The sequence below is a fragment of the Lates calcarifer genome, linkage group LG19 (assembly GCF_001640805.2).
Source record: "Lates calcarifer isolate ASB-BC8 linkage group LG19, TLL_Latcal_v3, whole genome shotgun sequence".
Lineage (NCBI taxonomy): Eukaryota > Metazoa > Chordata > Actinopteri > Centropomidae > Lates > Lates calcarifer.
This window is the reverse complement of record NC_066851.1, coordinates 7,845,076-7,868,120: the sequence shown is the minus strand read 5'-3', so window position 1 is coordinate 7,868,120 and position 23,045 is coordinate 7,845,076. Positions and strand designations below refer to the sequence as shown.

The following is a 23,045-nucleotide window of genomic DNA, read 5'->3' as shown; positions in this document are numbered from 1 at the left end:
CTGAGCTCCCCTTTTTCTGCAGCAAGAACTGTGCGTTCTTCTGCCAGTGATAGGCTCCCACTACTTCATGGGGAGATTAGAGCTCCTCCACTCAGGGATATAGAAAGGCCTTCAGCCTGGCAGAGAGAGAGAGGGAGAGCCAGTGTTGAGCATTTTAATCTAGAGTCACAAAGATAAGATGCAATGGCAGATCAATATGTGCTCTATGGTGGCAGCTCCCTGAGAACTTGTCTCTCTGACTGTGTAACCGAGAAGCCTTTACCCTGCGTGCCCCATGGCTTCATTTCTCCACAGACCGGCTATCTGGTAGTGACTGTCTCGCAGTGACATCTCACACCGGGGCATGTTTAACCCCAGACACAAGGCAAAACAGACAGTGAATATCTAAATAGGATCACCTGTGAAATTTGCCATGATAAATCTCTCCAGGAATCACCCAGTTTGAATATTTGATATCACATCTTTCCTTGGTTACCTCAGGGGGCGAGGCAGGCATGATAAGGGATATTCAGGGGAGTGATTAGATAAAAGAAAGCTAAATTCTTTTTTGATTGAGGGGGATGCATAGCAATGGTGTTTGCACTCTGCCACGTCTGTGTGACTGAAGTAAAGTGTATAGGTAGCATTCAGGGTGTCATTTTTACTTAATTTGCTCTCCTTTGCATCACTGTAGCGTTCCATCATTCCAGCATCATCTGATGCGCTGTCAGTGTTGAGGCATCATAAAAAAAAGATAACATATAAATTCTTCTGTGCTTCTGAGAATCTTTGCGCTGAAAAATGAGACACCTTGAACTTCTTAAATTTTCAGGCAGATAAACTGCTCCCACAGCACGCCATTATATTTTTAAGGAGACACAAAACTCTCATCGTTAGCAGACACAAGTGGGTCACGACTTCTCCCTTTCATGTCGGTTCCCCAGCAGCCCGCATCCTTTCGTGTTTACCCCCATCCTTCACATTACAGCATCCTGACGACGCCATGTCCTAAACAGAAACAGATCATTAAAGGAGGAATATGCGAGGTATTGTAATGTTTGTTTGTTTTCATCCCTGGGCAGCAGTTCAGATATAGCAAAGGCTCAGAGCCAAACTCAGCCCTGACAATTCACAGCAAAACATTGCCAAAAAAAAAAAAAAGAGGAAAGTGTTGAACCAAATCTGCATTTCTGAGGACAATACATGTACTGTAAAAGACAACTGCAGTGCTTTGGGTAAAGGGTGGATGCTGCAAGTTGTTTTGTTTGTGTGTGTGTGCACGCGCATATGAAGAGATGCACACACATGTGTTTGTGTGCCTGTGTGTTGTGTGACAGCAGACCTCGCTGAGGAGGACCAGCAATCACTCCATTCAGCATCTGCTGCCACACAGCTCATATTGTCATTCCCCAGTTTAAAGGAACCTTGAGCGGCTTCAAAGATCTTTTCAAAGCCTTAATCCTAATAGGTCGCGGTTTGTTCTGTCACATCAAAAGAGGGAGAGAGGAGGTAGGGGGAATAATGCATCGGGGCTGGCAGAGATTCTTAAGGGCGGAAGATTGGCAGAGGATTTGCAGTGCGGGGAGGACTGAAATCTGAAATATCGGACACAGAATGCCTGCTGTAATAGATATGAAATAGGTCTTCTCAACAGCATGAAAGGCTGACATTTCCAGAAAGTTTGTCATGAGAAGGCCCTTTTATTCCCTTTCGTCTATCTGCGTTTGTACTGCCACCTTGTCCATAGTGGAAATTCGCAAGTGTCACTCTAACAGGTTATAGAATAGGATTGGACATTTTAAATTTTTTTTTACCCACCTCTTCCCTTTTTTATTGAATGCTTAGAAATTCCTGTGAGAGACCAATTGAGTCAGAGCCATTTTAGAAAACTGCCTTCTGCATGGCACTCAAGTTAAAAATCCACATTCAGCACTTGTTTCCTGACCCTGTGTGATAGCCAGCAGAATGAAATCCCAGCCTTAAAAAATCTTCACTATTCCACAGCATTATAATATCTTCTTACATTTGTATGTGTATTAGAAATATCACTGGAGGTATTTATTAGATAACAAAGCTGACCTGATAAGCATATATTGCCCTCAGTCTGAAATGCTGCGGTGACACTGACGATAAAGTTCAAATCTAGTCTGCCAGAGCATATAGTGGGTGTGAGACGCGCAAGACCATAAGTGTCACTTATGTGTTTACTCCTCACCTCTCTGACACTTTATCAGCTGTGAAGGTGTCTCTCTTGCATTTCACCTGATCGACTCGGCAGACAAAAAGATCTGGCCCGTGTTTCAACAGTGCACAAGTGCCCACCTAATTAGGTGCTCATGGGAAACCCGGCATTGATTTTCTGTCAGTGTGTCTGCCCCCCAAAAAGAAACGGGGATGTTTGTCTTTTTCTAATGATACACCGTGTGCCACTGATAACGGCGATAAAACAGGCCAGGGGTGTAGCATAAGCAACCCTGGACACACCATACCCGTGGGAACCCATATTTAATGATGCCGTTTAATTGTATTGGTGTGGGTGTGGGGGGTGGGGGTTAGGAAATAGGTAGGCTGTGAGTAGTGGGAAGTAAACAAAGTTTGTCGGGGATGGAAATGGACTGAGTTGTCTGACAAAAATATATCTTTTCAGCTCTGTAAAGGCGTGAAATCCCTCTTGTGCTTGTTATTTCACACTCCTGTGGCTCCAGCTTGGGCCAGCGGTGGCACAGTAAACAGACAAACACATGAATTCACGCAAACGACACACACACACACACAAACACACATATACGCACACAGTATACTAAAAAGGGAGGATTTTGGCAGAGAAGATACTAATGACCTCACATTCTCAGGATTCACACACAGAATATGAATCCTAGATTCACATTTTTGCAAGTTATTCCGATACAGAACATATCTAGCATAAAAACTAAAATCTATATTTCTAGAATTAGAAAACAGCCAAGGGTGCAGTCTGTCCCCCATTCATTCTCTCTCTGAGGTGGGAAACTTGGCTTTGCTTAGCACCCAGAGAACTGTTATGTATAAATAATGGTTTCAGTATCACGCTGGCCAGTGTGCCAGCCACCTGCTGATCCAACCACACACAGGTAGCGCCAGCCCGGGTGACACAGGGCTGTAGACATGGGCATTCAATCTGCCAGCAAACTAATCAGTGAAAGGGATGAACTCCAAGCTTATCAGAAGGGGTCATGGATGTAGGTGGAGGAGGCAGCAGTGGGAGAGCAGGGATGTTTTGCGCAGCCACAGCAGGGTGACACAGGCCCTAGAATGGGAAAATTCACAGATCTCAATGTAGGAGGTTGGGAGAGCACGACCCTAAAGAGGTGAAGGAAGCTCTGCTGCTTACCACCCACATGTTACCTGAACATGTCGGAGTCTGATGCTAACACCTTCAGCTTACTTATGACATCATGAATGCCAGGTTCACTTGCCTTGCAATGGATATCTGGCAGCCATTGTATTATTGGTAATGGACAATTGTGGATCTAAACACAGAATCATGATAAAGAGCAGTGTACACCACTGCTGTAAAATGTAAGAGTTTGATAAAGAAATCTCACCAGAATTGTTAGGAGAAGCCTTGAAACCCACATCTAGTACCACAAGAGCATGCTTAAGTATTGCATTGTCTCTCAAGCACTATCCTGTTAAAAACAACAATTCATTTCACTGTATAAATGTCTGTCTTTGAAATGCAAGGCCCCAGATTGAACAGTTTGTCTTTAAATTCAAACATTATTTCTGCTCCTTAACTGATCACCGCGGGAAACCGCTCTGTATCAGCATTTAAAGGTACAAGGCTGTAATTCAGGAGGTAATTTCACATCTTAACAGAATCCAATTAAAAGCATGGACATTTCAATTAAACGTCCCCCCAGCTTGTCGCTACAGTGTCACACCACAAGTGAAATTGGAATCAGATTACAGAGAGGGAACCTGAAGAAGTATTTTTCAGCACAATAAGGATCATGCATTCCAGACAGAGACCCCTGTCATGCATACGGCAGGAGGGGGAAAAAAAATAGCCTTTCTTTGCCAACATTAGTCATTTAATTCTCCCTCCTTATTAATTTCACAGCAGATTACCTGAGAAGATACAAAATGCTGTCAGCAAAGAGTTTTAATTAAGTATGGGGTATGTTGCTGTGAGTACCTTATGTGAAACTGCTGCCTTATAATGCTCTTGTTTTAATTACTTCAGAGTGCCCCCTCATTAACCTCTATGGAGATGTGCTCCAAACTACAGTGTGCATTACAAACACTAGACTCAGAAATTGCTTATATCCATATACAGAACTTCATATTCATATTATACTGTTACAGAATTAAGTTGTGAAAAAATCAGTGCATGAGCACAAACCATTTCTCATTTTGTTTTTTAGAAAAGTATAGAATTTTTTCAGAATTTCAAAATAAAAGAAAAGGACAGCACAATTGAGGACATTGTGCTTTGAACTTGTTAGCTGTAAGATAATCTTGGTGGATGGGGGCACCATGACGACCCCTGGTGGGAGCCACAAGCTCTTGTTTGTGCCTTATTTGTAGAACCTGCTGTTAACAAATGGCATCAAGGTTTCCAGTATAATACTTAAATACTATAGTGTGATTTTGGGCCTAAAATATATTTAATTCATGAAATGTATCCCATACAATTTTAGCAATATAATTTTGCATTATTTCTCTTCTAAATAGGCTCTCACAAATATATAAATAGTATAATACAAAAAAGGATGTACAAAAAACTAAAATCCAGAAGGTGTTCATATTAGATACTAAACATCTGTGAGACTGGTTGAGTCAAACACAGATTGGTTTTGTTTCATCATTTCATTTCTCCGTAGCTCATCTGTGTCAGGCAGCTGTGGGTGGTCTCTCACAGCCTGAAAATCAGCAGCCCCACAGTGGACATTTCCCTTTTGATCCTTTTTATCCTGAAGTTTCTGAATGGTCTGATATAGATTTCAAAAAATGCTCCCAGAGTTGGCTCCTATTCACAATGTGCGGACGGGTAACTGTGCCACTGTCCACCCCAACACCTTAATGTGGTTTAACAGGATACATTAGCTTTTAATGACACTTAATTGTACAAAAAGGAAATCCATAACCACATAAGGAGAAAAGTCAAGTATTTCCAAGCTCTTTATAAGAACAATTTAGAGCAGACAAGTGCTTTTCAAACCTTGGATTGGAATCAGTCCGACAGCCTGGCCATGAGAAGGGTGGTCTCCATTTGTAAGGCTACAGTGCCACCATTTGGTCATGATGAGGAGGCCTTCATTTCACTGCCAGAGCCTGGCACTTGGTAATTCTAGGCCTGTATGAAAAAGAATAAATTATGATGGTTTATACTCTGGAAATCCCATTTTGAAATAAATGATCTCATTCAAAAATAATGTCACAGTTGGCACCATAATTGTCTAATGCGGCACTGAACTATCTTGGAGAATGCAGCGTAGGGCTCTATGGCAGACTATAAAGTTGAATTGTCTCAGCCTACGGTATATCATTTCAAAAATGAGCTGGACCTGAAAAACTTCCAGGTGCAGGATTAGAGAGGGAAGAAAACATTCTAGTCCTGTTGTTATTGTTGATAGATTACGGTAGGTCCATGCCATTTTAGATAATGAGCAATAACCTGCACTTTAAGAACAGGGGAGGTTTGCCAAGAAGGAATGGTGATTACAATCAATTAAGACTGATGACAAAGCACCAACAATAACCCTGGGTGTGTGTACTAAGTGTTTGTGCACGTGTGTGTGTGTGTGTGTCCTTGTGTTTTATTCACGCATCCTTCCAAACTACCCTGTTTTGTGTAATCAACATCTGTTGTGACAGGCAACCTCCTCCTTTCTCAGAATGGCCCACTTCAGATAATGAGTGTCATACCAAACTGCAGGGCAAAGGCTGATTTTACTCCTCTTTTTACTCCTCCTCTTTGGCCTCCGCTCTCACTACCCTCTGTTCCCTCTCACATCATTCAAGACATCCATTATGGAGAACCTTGAAAAAGAGAGACAAATGCTCTCATAACATTGTCAGCGTGCTCAATATGTGGGGGTGGTAAATGAAATAGAAAACAGTCTTTACTGAGAGCAGAGGATCCTTCACAGTTAACTTCTGAACACTGAAATTCTTGTGAATGTCCTTATTTTTCCTTAAGATTTGAGCTATTTGAATATTTTCTCTGATCATAGTTTCTAATTAACTCATTTCCTCACTTTATTCTGCACTGACATCCCCCATATTTGCAGGCTATGCATGGAATATATGCACCATATATTTATGGAAGCAAACTCACTCAAAGTATATATAGTCTGCACTGGTATGTTTGAATGACTTACACTGCCAAAACAATGGATTAGGCGCCATCTCCTGGTAAACGTGGTCATCCCAGAACCCAGTCTCTCATGCAGTTTTTGTGACCACAATAAAAAGCCAAGATGTCTATGTTTTTTATATTGGCAGACATTATCTCATAATACTTAGTCTTGAAAAATACATTAACATGTAATAATGATGGGCAGAGGCACAGATAGTAATGCATTTCTTTGTAAAAGTAGACAGTATCTAAGTCTGAAAAGATTTCCCACTCACAACTTGAACTCCATTTTAACTCTGCAGTCTAAGCGCTGTCTTCGATGAGATGTGTCTAAGATGTATAAATAAAATCATTTTCCCAGCTTAGCCTCAAAATTAATTGCCTCCAAAATAAGACAGATAGGTTCAGACAAGCGAAAGTGTGAGATTGCACAGAATGTCAGTTTACTGGAGTTGATTAACGGATGCATCCAATTTCTTTAAACTTAAGATTCATCTCAGACCGTGAACACATTTTTTTTCCATTTCCAAGATGGAATTTTCTGTCTGCACAACCAAGTAGAACAAATTATTTTGAAAATCCATTAACGTCATGAGCACACTGAACTCATAACCCTAAGTTTACTTTAACTGCAGGAGAGCTCTTGTATTTAAAAATTCCCTTGTATTCTTACACTGATTCATAAAAACCTCGAGTTTAAAGTGTCAAGTGGCAGCGGCTTGAATGAGCAGTGAAGCTGTTATACCTTTTTTCTCTTTTTAAGTGTCATCATAGCAGGGTGTGAATATCAAAAAATACAGGTCTCTTTAGTCAGGAAGTTCTCAGGTTTATTCATAACTACATTGTACAAATAAAAGCATTTAGCAATGACAATTGAGAGACAGTATTTTTTAAACAGCCTTTGACTATAACGTGACAGTTTCTCTGGAGTTACAGGTAGATATAGCAATATATATACATATATATATATATATATATATATATATATATATATATATATATATATATTGGTGTGCCCTTATATCAAATGAGACACAACAATGTGTTTCAGCTTGAACACCTGCATTTAATAATGATTTTTTTCCCCACTGCAGACACTTTTACCCCATTTACACATCTCAATCAGGAAAAACACAGGCGAGAGCAACAACATTAACAGTGACTCTGTTCTGTGTTAGTGTCCCAGGAAACCATATCACTGAGCCAGCACGCCCTGGAACACCAAAATGAAATCTGGCCATTTTAAATTTCACCTGTGTTTACACCTGTGCAAATGCAAATGTCTGTGATGAAAATACTCTGTTTATGTTCTGTTTAAGACAGATATAGTGTATTTTCAGGATAATGTAATAATATATTAATGACAACACTAAAAACCCTATACTGTGGTTAAGCAATTACTTTTTGATGTCAAACGTGCATGCCAAATGTACAATACTAACACTGCCCTGTATTCACTAGAACCCATAGAACATTGCTCTAATGTGGAAGCATGCTAAAAGTTTTTGCTTTTGTCGGATGACTAACAAAACAAGTTTGTTTAATATGATAACCTGGGGTTTGGGAAATTGTGATTGGCAAATATAGATATTGTTCACATGGAATTACATGAACAAATGCTCCTGTGCTGTGGTGTTTACCTATTTTAAACAGCAGATGGCGCTTGGGAGCTATCACATCAACCAGATCACAACCTCCTTATCAAACCTCTTGTGTCAAACAAAGTAGAATCTATAAATCCGTTTTAGACAGAAGCTGGGTGCCAGTCTTCAATATGGTTTATTGGTTTTAGACAGTACATAGCATTGAAGCTGGTCTTCCGAAAGGCATGGCAGTTTGAGGAGACGAAAGCCTACTCTGCACAATGCAATAGCTTGGCCTTACACTAGAAAATAACAGTATACTTAAAGGTTAACTTCGTCATTAAAATGCATGGAAAAAGACCGGTGGAAGTGCAAGGTGGAACGGTTATAAACAAGGAGGCGTATTCATATAATTGACCACTCCTCTCTGTCAGGCTGCGCTTCCGTGTTTACACACCCACAGAAAAACAGGACACTAGCGGCCGTCGGATGAATGTTTACCGAGCAAGCATAGAGTGGTGGTGAGGAAAGTGACAGTCACACTGGAGGCTTGGTGTATGGTGAAACACAGGTGATTTCAGCTTCCACGGCAGCAATTTACAGCGGAATGTTCACTCGAAGGGGGCATGGAGACGTCAAGAAATCTACACAGAAAGTTCTGGACCCAAAGAAGGATGTGTTGACCCGGCTCAAACACCTCCGGTCACTGTTAGGTGAGTGAAATGTCACCGGGCTTTCGATGCTGCATCACCGAGCCTAAGCTAGTCGAGCTAGCTAACTGGCATCAGCCTACGGCTAACGTCAACCGCGGCGTCAGGTTAGCTGGCTGGCTGTCACTGCGGTGACCAATGCAAGCTAGCTGACAGGTAGCATAAATTCGCACAGTGGCTAATAAAACTACCTTTGCAGTTTGAAGTGTTTGTCACTCATCGTCTGTGTTCATTGATTTTTACTAATAACTAGTACTAATAACAGACAAGTGACACTGTCATAAGGCATGGATGCTAGCTAATGAGAGCTAGCTCTCGTTGCGGCTAACTAGCCAGCCAATGCTAACTGATGCTGCCTGATCTGGGCATCCGTCGTTGAGAAGCAGATGTCCACCACAACCTTTGTTGTCATTGAGCACAGTGTCATCCTGACACAGCTCACACTGAGTAACACAAACAAAGTCACCGTTTATTTAGTTCACGATGAAGTGGTAATAGGGCTTTGCTCTAGCTGTTTGTCTGGTTCACCTGCCATCAAGTTACTCTCCCTAAGGGATATTATGAAAATTGTGCCATATTGGTTCTGTCGTTTTGTCTTTCATTGGACAAAGAAGTGCAGGATTTATAACGATCATAAAACTGCTGTCTAGCTATTGTCCCAACCTCGTCCTCCTTCACTGTGATAATCAGGTACGTGGATTTGCTCTGTAGAAACCTGACATGTGCTGCACGTCAGAGTTTTGTATTACACATAATGGACCCTATTTCCAATCCACTTTCAAGGTTTTGTTCATTGATCAGCTATCGTAATCCTCTAAAGAGACCATACAGTGGAAGTCTCTGCCCCTGTGAGTCGAAATGCCAATTCCACTTTGCAAAATGCTGAAGTAGAAAGCACATGACATGCCAGTTACATAATTTATGTCCATTCTGTTTTACTAAACCAAAGTTCTCTTAACTTATGGTCAAACAATCTAATCAATAAAGAGGAATATTTGCTATCCTATTGCATTACCTCTGTTGGATTTTAGGTGTGCACATATCAATTTTCTGTTACCTTCATAGTATTTGAGACGATAGTATACAGTATCTAACACTTTGTAATTCTTGGCGCATCACAGACAAAATGGGGTCAGAGGGTACTTTGGGAAAGTGTGGAGAGGAAAAAAATTGCCATGAGGGAATTGTGGGGTATGTAGGAAAACTGTAATGGATTCATTATATGTGCAACATATTTTATGATGTGCTTTCTCTCCAGAATTTAGGTCACGCAGGTATTGCTCTGTACCATATAGTTTGTGTCTTATGAGGATAAACATCTAGTAATGCAGATTAATATGTTGTGTAATCAGCTCATCAGGTAGTCATACTTCCATAATTATGCTCGGTTTAAACTTCAGAATAGCTGGAAAATAGGATCAATAGATCCTATGATCATTCTAAATAAACAGAATCTTAAACCTTTAAAAAGAAGAAAACAGTCCTCTGGTGAGGGTGTGCAATATAGATTATATATTTACAATATTTATAATATTGTGTAATTAGCTTTATGTCTATCAATGTTCACCAAAATACTAATATCCAAATCTTTAAGATGGCATACTGTGACTTATTTTGATAACAGTTAACTTATATTCATTAAAACATGAAAACTGTGAACCACAATAATATCACCCATCCTTACTGAATGGATAATTAGGCTCTTTTAGGCAAAGCTTGATGGTGAAGGCATATCTGCAGTAACAAGCAGTAAGTGGGAATTTCTCTTGGAACAAGGCACTTTTGAGATGTTTAGGGTGTCAGCCATTTATTTGACTGATGTACGTCTGCTTGTAACCTTTTCATGGTGGTATGTTTGCTGTTTTATTGATTTCTTGTACAGCAGCACAACTGTGACAGCTAGTATCAGTGTTTAGAAGCTTGTGCAAAGCAGTTGTAAGTTGATATGGTTGGATCTTTCTGCCACCATAGCACACCTTCAATGTCAAGACTAGTACAACCAAAGTGGAGGTCAACACGGTGCTCTGCATGTCCTATGTGTTTTTCTTTCCCTTGTGTGCAGCTAAAGATAAGGCTAGTGTGTTTGTGCAGCAGCTGATAGTAGGGCTGATGCAGCTGATGCCCCCCAACGCCCCAGATTTCACTGTGCTTTCAGCTAAGGAAGGATTTCCTCCTGGTGCTGCTGGTTCCTGTGTGGACAGGAAGCAGTGATGAAGGATGGGGTGCTGGGGAGGACAGGACAGGGACTTGGGAGTACATCTGGCCTCCTTTCATTGCTCATAGTGTTTTTTTCTTTTTGTAAATCAACTACTCACAATTTTGTCAAAAGAAGCACAAAAAGAATTGATAAAAAGTTAGGCTGTTGGCCTTAATTCCCTGAAATGGTTATTGTAAAATGTCAGTAGTCGTAACATTAAACATGACTGTAATAGCCTGTAATGGAAGGAAATTTTCTAAAGAGCTAGATGGTGAACAGTTTGACCTGAATTTTTAATTTTTTAAATAGCAAAGTAGCAAGAGCAGTTTTCCATTTCCATAAATAGTTAATACCATTAAGGCACAGATGATGTTACAAGTTATTGAAATGAAATGTCTCAGATTTCAAGTAAGAATTATTGGTAGCCTGTTAACCTTGTCGTAGTCCTCTCCAAATTCATTGTCTATTAGGCTACAAGAATTCTGATTTGAATATTATTTAAGTTGTGTCTCATTGTCTCTGTAACTTTGTGCCACCAGGAGCAGAAATTTGTCAAGCAAGCTTGTTGAATCTAGTCGTAGTATCAGCGGTATTGTAGTTGAAAGGACAATCCGAGGTCTGGGCTATTTTCAGAGTGGCCCTGTATTGGTTTTCTGCTCACTGAGCAGATCTGTGGGATAGAGTGTGAAAGCTGCTGCATGTTAATTTGCTGGTCATGCCTGGCTGGATCTGGCTGAGGTTGTTAATTACAGGAGCCCAGCAAACCACCTGATCACCCACTGCCTCTTTCAGTGGAGGCACACAAACTGCTGTTCCTCTGACAGTTTCCTGCTCAAAGTCATTCTCATGCTCAGTTCCAACTCACTCTGCATTCTGTGTTGCATACCACTGCCCTAATATGTCCGACAATAAGCCAGAATGTAGTGGTCAAAATGCTATAATGTAGGAATTCTCTCTCTGATTTGATTGTACACAGGTCAGAATGCCAGGTCAGCTATAGACCGATCAGTGCTGCAGGAAATAGTAGTGATTCAGTGTCTAGGTTGCATATGATTTGCTTTCATGAGGACCCCCTGGTCTAAGGACAAATAACTACATCACCTAATCAACTTAATAGAAAACGCTAAGTAGATGTGTTTGTGTCCTTTTGTTCTCTCTCACTGGTGTAAACAAGTTCAACTTGAACCCATTGGTGAACTGTATGGGAACAACAGACAATGTGTGCAAGTGTTTCTAGCGATAACAGATAACAGCACAGCCAAAATGCCATGCTTTTTTTTTAAGGAAACCCTGCACTCATCTTCAGAAGAAATGAAATATGTCATTACACCTTACTTTTCTCCATGTGCGGGCTCTAAGTGTTTGCTGGGGTCAGAGTCAGCTGAAAGTGCTGCTGGAATAAGAGGAAATCACAAGGTGAAGCACCAGAGGAAACAATGAGCACAACACTGGAAGGGCTCTCAAGAAGGTCCTCTGTGTGGCTGAAGTAAAGGCTGAGATCACTCGACTTCTGATTCTCCTCTTTTGTGAGACACTCAGGTTAGACTTGTGAATAACTTCAGCCTCTTATCATCCTTTATCCCACACCATGTGGGCATGATATCAACACTTACACAACATAACCATGGTGAATAGTCATAAATGGATTCTATTAACTTTTTAGGGTCTTGAGGCTTTTTCTTTTGTTTCCTTACAGGCTTATACACTGAAGTCAAGCCTGTATACTGCTTTGATAAGGCTAAAAATTCACAAGTTCCTTTGCTCCAATAGAGTTCCAGTTTTGGGAATATTTTGTTTCATAGTGATGCAGTAACAATCAAGTGACTTGCTGTGGTAGTGATTGTTGAATATTGGAGTGTGATTCACTTTCCCCTTATCGAATTAACTACCCAGTCACAACTCGATTTGAGGCTCACAATAAGACTAGAGTGTGATTAAAGTTTTGTTTTGGGAAAAGGCAAAATACAGGTCCTATAATTCACAGTGGAATCATTCAGCTTGTTTGGCAGTGATTAGCACATGATTAGATGTTTTTGTGTCTAGGAGAAAATAAATCTGTTCAAACTGATTTAAAGTGTGCTAATGACCAAAATATAAGACAGTATTGATTAAAAGATAAACAGCATTTGAAGTAGTTTGACACTTCCTTTCATAAGTAAAGGGCAAAAAAGTAGCAGGGTTAATAGCTGTTTGAGCAAGATTGCCTGCTGTCGAGGTTCAGTGACACTAGACGGCCATTATCAAGGCTTAGTCTGGTGTTGCCTATTATGATAACAGCTTCTGTCATTATGGTCCTGGCATTTAGTATCCAAGCTCTTTCCCCTAGCATGAGATGTGCAGAGCTGCATTTGAATTATGGAGAATGGTTGCATAATTTTAGCTTGGATAGTAAATACCTAAATAGAATCATAAAGTACTAAATTCAGATTGTTTTTTGTAAATGTTGCATTTTAATGTACTTCCCCTGACCAAATTCCAGTCCCAAGCCATCTGTGGTAAGCCAGTAGTATGGGACTGCCAATATACTGGGACTGTATATCAAAATCAAAGGCAGGTTGCCTCACTGTTTTTTTTCTAACAGCCTAACCTTAACTTTAAGGGAAAAAACCTGAACATAGCATCCTACACAGATAAAGTGTTGTTTAAAAAAGAACCAAACTTCTGTTCCCTGTCCTACCTAGCCTTTATATGTTCAGTATCCAAAACTACACCTCACATGAGGTTTTACAGTGTGCCAATGACCAGTGCTTGTGGTATGTTGTTGTTGAATTGCTAACAAAATTATTCTTGGGCACAATAACTGAAAATTACACATACCAGCTTTTTATTAAGACCTTTGTAAAAGACCTCTGTGAGGAAAGTCATGGAGATACTGGTGGAACAAAGGCTAGCTAGGAAAGGAGCTGGGTGTCTCTGCCGTGTATAACAAGACTGAGTTATAAGCCAGCACTTGTCAGAAAGCAGATGTGTGCACAGACTAGTATGTTGTGAAGCAGTGGGGATAGTGGTAGCTTTTCTTTGTGCAGTGGGGTTCAGCAGTGTTTAGATGTTTATATACTATAGTTTACATTTGGGCATTTTTGGCCTCTTCATGTTGGATGTGGATGTTTTTTTTTTTTCCACAATCAGATTAATAAAACTGTACAGTGAACTGTGTAGACATAAGTGGGGTAATTAATTCTATTATTTAGAAGTTGAGGTTCTCTCTACTCCTGTTCTTGCTGTTAATATGAGTATGGCTGCTTCCGAACTGGTGGCAATGTCAAGGTAAGCATTTGGCAGTATAAAGAAGTCCTGTGCTGCCGTACCTGGGTTATTAGAATTGCAAACTATGCCATGATAAAGCAGCATAGCTAGCTAGTATTGCACATTACAGTTTTTACCAGTGCTGGTTCACCACACCTCACAGTGTCTGATGGGCTCTTACTGGTATTATGTGGATGCTACAGTGCATTCATACTGAAATAATGGCAATTTATCAAATCAGTAACAGGTTTTACCAGTTAACAAACTTCGCAGGGATGTCATTATGGGTATGGGTTACGTTGGTGCTTGTTTTTTAAAGCTCCAGAAGGCCAAATGAATCATTTATTATCATCTCTCGTCTCCATATACAATTAAAGTGTAGACTCTATAATGGCCCTGACCCTGGGAGTTGAAACATGTCGCTGACTTAGACCTCAATCTTGTGTGACATAAATGCTTGAATCTATTTCAGTGTGTTGTGTCTAAAGCTATTTTTAGGCTTTTGCTTGTTTTACCTAATGATTTATTTCTTTTCTTTCTAGCCAACATTTTTTTTTCTATAAAAGGAGTTCAGCACTAACTAATTATATATTTGTTTTTATCAGGCTACATGTTGTAACACGTGACTTCTAAATATAAACAGATAGTTAACCTATATATTATATTTGCACAAAGCTCTGGAAATTTTCTTGGCCTTGCTTTTCTGTTTTCAGTCTGGTATTTTACTGTCATGTGTCTCTGTTCTTCCTTAAAACCCAAATTTCAAATATGAGATAAATCACATGGTGCTGAATGAAAGGCCTTTTTCTTTTCGCTGCTGGCCTGCTTTGAGAGCTACAGATAGGAAAACACCAGCGCTCTGTGCTCTGCGGTGGATAATATCTGTGTGATTTTTACACAGCACATGAAAAACCAGTTTGACTAGTTACACTGTTTACCTGTCCTTCGTGTATAATAGCCAAACCTAGCCTAAGACTTGTGGTTGACTGGTGCAGCATATGTTAACAAGATTTCATCTCAAAGTGGATTTGCAATTTATGTTGCCTTTCTGAGTGCCAGAGCTCTCACTAATCTGCTTTGGATTTCTAGCTTTAAAGCCAAACACTTAACTTTGGCTTACAGTGTTAGCACATTGCTGCACAGAGTTGTGAAGAGCAATTTGAAGTTGGCAACTGGTGCTGGGTGATTAACTGATGTAGAAAAGGGACTTCCAAAGAAATATCTGTATATACACTTACTTTTGTTTAAGGTAACTTCTTTATCTTTCTTTCTTCTCTGTTATTTTTCTGAGCTGCCTAGCGTGGACACAGGTTATGTAAAAGAAGTGGGGGATCAGTTAAAGTTTACAGTTGAATGGCTATCACAACCAATAAGAGGAATTGTTTTAATTATTTTAATTTTAAGTGGATGAAAACAAAGACGCCTGAACAAGTTAACACAAAGTAAGTTTTAAAGGGACAACGAGTGGAGACTGATGTAGGTTAGACATTAGAAAATACAGTAGACTTGTTTTGTTTACATGAGAAACTAGTCTTTATTACATTTAGTTAGGGCTTGTGTACCTAATACAAATAATAAAATGCTTAAGGCCTGGATTTCTTTTGACTGCAACCTGTTTAGTTGTCTAGTTAGTAGTATAACTTTTCATTTTAGATTTAAGTGTAAACATAATTTGTAGATGGAATTTTACACCTGTCCTGGGAGGGAAGAGAAAGTAGGGAACAAGGAACAGATTGCTATACTTGCTTTATTATGTAAATTCAAACCAAATTATTTTGCATCCATTTTTAATTAGATTTTTTTTCCTGCCCTCTCAGGATTAGGAATCATTTTGCAGTGAAACAAATGCAACCCCTGTGCTGATACAGATAATACTTTTGGGGCTACCTGAAGAGGAGGAGTGAAAGTTGCCAGTTTAGCAGCTCTTCAGTGCTAAGCTGCTGAGATAAGCCACTCTCTAATGTGCAAGCTCGGACTGGGATAAGGTCAGGCTTTGCCAGTTCTACCATGACTCTTTCACACTGTGCTCTGTGTAGACTTATAGGCCCCAATCTGTTACACAGCCAGACACTGACTGGAAGTCGAGAGGCATTCATGCAGTGTTTGGCACAGTGGCACCATAATGAAATTATATGCATCAAAAGTGCTGTGATTGCAGGAAAGGCCCTTTTCATAATAATTACATTTCTTGAATTTTTTAAAATGTAGTTCTAGTTCATACAGAGCCCCAAACCCTAACAATAATAATAATTAAGAATAATTCAGATAATCATAATAATAATGTGACACTGCTGTTGTATTTATTGTGAGCAATCTGTTATTTCAGAGGCATTACAAGCCTGTTGGTATTTTAAGTCTGTTGGCATTTTAAAGAAGGTTTAGTTATTACAGCTGACTGTACCTTATATGAATTGTAGCTCATGCTCTGGTGCTGTCAGCTCAGAGAGAGTAATATGCTTTCCTCCATTTCTTTAGCCTAGCAGAATGTTAATCATTTTCTGGAAATACATTGCTCAGAGAGGATGATACATGGCATGGCCAAGCCAATTATTAATATTTTCTCCTGACAAGCTATGGCAGCTCAGAATCGGCCAGCCCACTGTTCACAATCGCACTATTCTGCAAACTGAAAGCTTCATAAGCTAAACCAACCCATAGAAGATGTGTTTCTTTTCACTACAGATAGAGAAAAGAGGAAGAGGAAAAAGGCTGGCACAGTTTGGAGCACATTCAACAGTATTAGAAGCAGCTGTGTGTTATCAAGACCTCCAATGAGGCTCGTACAGCCAGCTACCTATTGTAACAGTAAATTGCATCATGTGACAGACTCGCTGTACTCAGCTGGTTGCAACAGATTTATGATTAACCTCCATTCACTATGGTCAAATATCAACCATGGGTCACAAAGCGCTGACTGCAGCTGGTTGGGTTTAGTTCTTTATCACATTGTTCTTCTTTTATCTTTTCTATGGCCACTGGTTTTTAAAATGTGACCAGAGACATGTGAAATACAATACACATACATTTAAAAAGAGGAATTTTGTTCCTTGTGTCTAGTTGAGGTACCACCTTGACACAGAGAACTTAAAGTAAAGTAAGTAAGTAAAAAAGTATTTAGTGATTAGCTTTCTTTTTCTCAATAAAAAAAGCTGAGATCAATTTGGAACTGCTCAAAGAACTGTGTTTGTGCTCGTGGCTTTTTGGGTCTCCATCATGCATATCCTCAGATCATTGCCAAAAGAAATCCCAAAAGAAAATACCTCTCTAATCTTTCAATCTCCTACAGTCTCTTTGATTTTCTCACAGTCCTCCTTTGTTTGTAGACAACCGTTTAGGGAGGGAAGTACCATCTATGGTGGATCCATCAGCTTCCACTTTAGCTACCACCCCCGTATCTCTTCTACTATGCGTCGGCGCCCTCCAGGCATCCCTCTGCCGGGGTCCTTAAAGAGTCCTCTGTGTCTGATCTGAGTTTACTGCCAAAGAAACATATCAGTCTTTTCTCTCCCCTCATCTCCTTTCTGGCAAGAATATAGTGCAGCTGCAGTGTTAGCTAGCCCAGAGCTAATGCAAATCAGTGTGTGTGTGTGTGATCAAAGGGCTGATTAGACTGCTTTTTGAGTATGACATTGCATATTAATGATTCTGCTTCAGGTGGTATAAATGGCATACATTGTAAGTGGCCCACAGGGTCAAACTATGGTTTGACACAACCTTTGAATGTTAAATGTGAGCTCTTATTATTGCATGCAGTACATGCTGATTAAGTTTGAACAGGGAGCTGTGGGCAAAGTAGCATGACGTTTGGTTTTGATTGTGTAAATATACCATAGGCTTCTGCTGACTAGATGACCTTCACCCATTTACGCTAACAAGACCAGTGTGCACACTGCTGTGTGCACTCTTAGTGCACGCTGGGCAAACCCAGTTTAACATTAGTTCATCTGAATAGCAAGCAACAGAAAAAGACACTAATTATCTAACTGAAGCTTAAAATTATGCTTTAACCAGCAGATGGATGGTATCCTACTGTTCATGTAATACTGTCTAGGATTCAGCAGTTCAATCCACCCTTTCACCCTTTGCTCTAGGAGTCACAATGAGACACAGGGAGACCCTCAGTGACGTGACAGTGTCTGAAATGTCAGAATTCCATGTTTATCCCGCCAGAGGTTAGAAAATAACAGCATAATCTTTGCATCTGAGTGGGATATTTTTCCTCTGAAATTTTTTGGAAATGACAGTGAGCTGATAATATCTGCTTCCATAGAACATTTTGAGAAGATACTATGTTTTTCTGCCCTCCAAAATATTACATTATGGCTCTGATTGCACATTATTATTCTCCAGCTGGTCCTCTGACATGGGGGTGGAACATTTGCCCTTCCTTGACAGTTAACAGGAAACATATCACAATGGAGAACAGTGTTGTCCAACCCAAACCTGTCATGGCTGGTCTGTTTGGCATGTCTTTATTAATTCCACTATAGAAGATTGCAGGTCTCAGCATCATTAAGTTATCACTGTCAGCAGTCTCCAGACCATGGTTCATACAGTTTGTAGTCAGTTAACAATGAGGCTGACTTAATGATCCCCTTGCAGAAGAGTTTACTGTGGTTTAGGTAGCTGATGGGCACAAGCTAAGTATTTTGCTTCACTCAATATGAAGTGGATTTACCAGGATAGAATTTGGAGCAACAGTTGACCCCTGGTTTGTTATGTCACTGAACTTGGTTTTGTCTTTTGCCTTTTATCAGTTATTCAGCACTCTTCTACAAGAAGTGCTGTTATGTTTGAATTAGATCAGAATGTTAATGTTAACTGTGCTTCCACAAACTGCCGAGCTATCAGCTCTTTCAGCTGCAGTCATCAGTGTTAAGACACAAGGTTTCCTCCCACCATAACGGCCCTGTGTGATCCCAGCTCTGTACAGCTGCTGTTCATCCAGCACTGTTTTCCTGTTTTTGACATGGGAATCTTGTAGACAGAGGGGTGTCAACTGAAGGACACAGTTATCTTGTTGGGTCCTGAGGATACAGTGTCATCCCCTGCATTCCCAGGGCTTGGAGAACAGGTTTTGTCTCTTTCTGTCCACATGCTGTCACCTGAGAAGCCACTGAAAGAAGGGTCTCGGTGAATATCAGTACTCACAATGCTTACAACCATTGTCCAACTTCATCCTTTCAGTCAAACATTTCCTTTTTACAAAATGTGAGACGTAAACCAGAGAGCATGAAAAGAGCCTGTAGATCATCTCTGGCATAGTCTGTCAGTAGTCACTGACAATTCATATAGAATTTTCTTTCATTACTGGCTTTTATGAGGTTTTCTCTAGCTACATAAGCCTGAAGAGTAGGTCTGTTACCACTTTGACTCACAGAGCTAGACTGTCTTTGTCTGAGCTTTACTACTGGGAGGCTGATCAGCATCTTGTCAGCCTTTTTCTGACATGGTTAGCATCCACCTGAGATTCTTGCGCAGTGTCAGAAGCCCTGGGCTCTTTCATTTTAAAAATGGTCTTTTCGGCCCTTAAAGCCAATCCCACCATCCGTCATGCTCCAGTGGGCTGGTTGGGGGTATTTGAGCAGATGGATAGCAGCAAGTCTGAAGGCTGGAGAGCACAGGATGACAGGCTGTGATGGCTCTGTGACATGCAGCATGACATATGAAATTGACCCACCCCCCATCCACTTCCTATATGTAATATACAAATTAGAGTTGCATAATTATTACAGACTTCCTCTCTGTCCTTTGTCTGTCACTCATGTATACAGGTACAGTATTTTCACTGATCAGACCTGTTTGATATTAAAAGTTCTATTTTCTGATTTTTTAAATTAACAAAATGTTTAAGTCTTGACTGATTTAGGCGCTACATTATTTTCCCTGGAACTGGTCTTGAAGTGGCAGACTTAAGTAATGACCTAATTATAGAACACAGGCCAAAGCTGTTCTTTGCCTGTTGTCTGAGGGACTTTGGTTAATGTGAAAGCATTAAGCAAGTCAGCTGTAATTTGACTTAAACATGCTTTTTCCTGACAGCAGCCCACTCTCTGATATGCATGATAAACATGTCATGCATTGTCATAAACAACACACAGACACATTGACCTTAGCATCTTCCAAATTTTCTCATCCTCTCTCCTCTTCCTCTGTCTTCCTGAGCTTTATGAACCCACCCCCCCAGCAGAATATTTGGGTCACATTTCTGATTCTTATTAACTAAACAACTTTTTAAAAGCCGTTTTTATGTTTGCAACAGCCATGACAATATAAAAAAATAAAAAACAAACAAATAAACTAAACCAAAATAAAGTCTTTTGTACCTGTAAAATTCAGAAAAATTTTAGCCACATTTTGCCATAGAGTAGTAGTTTTTGTCTTTGAGAGGTGTTTGTCTGGGTGTAAGCTCTAGTCCATTCTCCACACTTGACTGCACACCACTCCTAGTATAATGGCCCATGGGATTTTCAGCCAGGAGTGTTGTTTTGGTACAGCAGGGCAGCTTATCATTGCAGCTGCCTACACTGAAGACAAGCTATCTAGTTTAGCTGATGTTGCCAGCTCAGAGATAAACCCAAAGATACCAATACTAACAACACTGGGTGAGAAGTAACCAGTATCTTCATTGTTTCTGAAAAAGATAAAAAGATAGATCAAATACTAGCCACCACAGGAGTTTTATTTCAACACTTGCATCCACAGCCTCTGGTGTTGGCTGTTGCAGCTCGGACCAGACGGGAGAATTACATTTTTCAGCGGCTGTGAGACTGTAAATTGTTGCATGGACAATCATTACTTTTACTATTAAAGTTTTCCGTAAGGCCCACAATGTGCGTGAAAGTGTGCACTTATGTTTCAGTGTTTGTACTCGTGAATTTAGCAGATGTGATTAGCTTCATGCCAGGGGCAAGCTTTTAATGAAGTGTTGCTTTCTTTGAGAGGTGGAGTTTGAGCACTGTATGTGTTCTTTGTGTGTAAGAGTGTGTGTGTGCAGAGTGTCAAGATCTACAGAATTATACATTTTTCAATGTGGAATTAGTCTCTGGTTATCTGTGAGTTTTAGATGTGTTTTTAAGATTTTATTGATCGCTGTTTAGGCACAGCTGGATCAAAACCCTTGTTAAATTTTAGACCTCTTGCTTACAAAGAGCCGGTTGTCTTCCTCAGATCCCCAGATGAAGCCTTGCTGTTTCAAGGCTGAAAACTAAAGCCAGTCATACCTTTGCTTTTCTTCCCATCATACATCTTCATTATCCTTTCTTTAATCCCAGGGTAAAGACAATTCAGACTGAGTCTTTGTCTCACACCACATAATTCCAGCACTCTGCATGAGCCGGACTGCTTCCAGTTTGCCATGTGGTTGAGGGAGAATTGCAGCAGAAGGTGAACCTTAATTGCTGTTATTGTGCCAGGACTCCTCCTGGCATATATTTGATTATTCAGTCCAGACCTATCTCATTACCACGGATGTATAAGTATGGGAAATCAAAGGGGTTCATTACATGAATGTGGGATTTTGTCAGTGCCAGTCTGTTTGTGACTGTACACGTGTACCACCTATTTCCCTCAATAACTATTGCAGCCTTAGCTGGTGTGGCTATCAACGTACCTCAGTCTGGCTTCAATCCAGACCATCCCTCTATATATCCAAAAGACCATGTGAGATAATCCCAATACTCACCCAGGCTGAGATGAGAAACTAACATCCTAAATGGAGACAAAAAACCTTTTGAGGAAAATGTGAATTGTCCTTCAGTCTGGAACAACAAACATATATTTACTGATTGCACTTTCAGTCATGTTTTGGCTTCTACTAAAAGAGCCAAAAAATCCTGGGAATGAAACACACTCTGCTAGTCAACAGTATTCAGCATATTGTGGAGCAGTATATAGGTCAGCAGGAATATGCTCCATACCAGAGCTGAAGGTCAGCGGTCAATGGCACATAGATGTGAGTTTGTGTCTAAAGATTTGTGCTTTCATACATGAAGTCTTAAGTTATGCTTCTCTTTCAAATGAAATCAGTTGTACTGTATTGCATCATAAGCAGAAGAGGGATGTTTTAGAAATCTCTGCACTTCCACAAGGATTGTGAAATGATCAGATCGGGTGGCAAAGTTGTTTTCAACACATCCATAAAGCCTGTCATAATTCCACTTGTGATTACAGGTGGGTGAAGTTACACAGGGCAAGGAAGTGAAGCAAGTTGCCTTGATGTAAAACAGATGTAGTGTGAAAAATGGGGAACAAGTAGAAGGTCACATGTGCAACAGTGATTTGAACATTGTCACTTTTGAATTAAAAAGACAGCAAATAGTGTGGGTAACATTTTTTAGTTAAAGAAAGACATTCAAAAGATACAACAAACCTTGACTTATGGATAGATCCTGGTATAGCTGAGCAATAGTGACACAATCAAATATTGGCCCATGTCATTTTAACACGACAATAGTTTTTTGATAATTCTTGGTGGTACTGAATAGTTGAAAAGATATTCTGAGAAAGAAAATCTTCAGCAAAATTGACATTATGACCAAACTAGTAGGATCATTCATTGTTTCTTTAAATTAGTTAAATGAGTTGTCTTGTATATCTAACCTGTAATACAATGTATGACAAGGAGAACACAAATGCAGGCTATACAATAATATTATGATTATCTGAATTCAAGACAAAAAGACATTTAAATTTCATGTCACAGTTGCCCAGATCCAGATTTAAGGTGCATCTTAAAAAACAAGGTATAATGTCCTTTTTTCATTCAAGATGTCATTGACAGTGTTTCTCTTTTTTTTTCCTACAGATATCATTGACAAGAGTGAATTGAAGGCATTCTTCGAGAGCAACTGTTCTCAGATTTATTTTATCTTCTATGAAAATTTCATTACACTGGAAAGCAACTTAAAACAAAAAGGTGAGCACAAGCCTTTCTTTAAACTGCACACTGAGTAGTTGTTCAATAATTAACCTTCTCCCTGCTCCTT

The 23,045-nt window shown here is 39.9% G+C and overlaps 1 protein-coding gene across 6 annotated transcripts in view; it reads left to right on the top strand.

Annotated features, from left to right (window-relative positions):
- The first annotated feature begins 8,283 nt into the window (after positions 1–8,283).
- Positions 8,284–23,045, top strand: part of ralgapa2 (Ral GTPase activating protein catalytic subunit alpha 2) — an 85,472-nt gene continuing 70,710 nt past the window's right edge. For 2 of the 6 annotated variants that reach the window (XM_051078028.1, XM_051078026.1), the window contains exons 1-2: positions 8,286–8,618; positions 22,865–22,975. In XM_051078028.1, coding sequence (XP_050933985.1) covers positions 8,513–8,618; positions 22,865–22,975 — 217 coding nt within the window. In that variant the 5' untranslated portion in view covers positions 8,286–8,512. Of the gene's footprint in view, positions 8,619–22,864; positions 22,976–23,045 lie in introns of all 6 variants that reach the window. The other 4 variants (XM_018697789.2, XM_051078027.1, XM_051078029.1 and 1 more) reach the window with 3 other exon arrangements.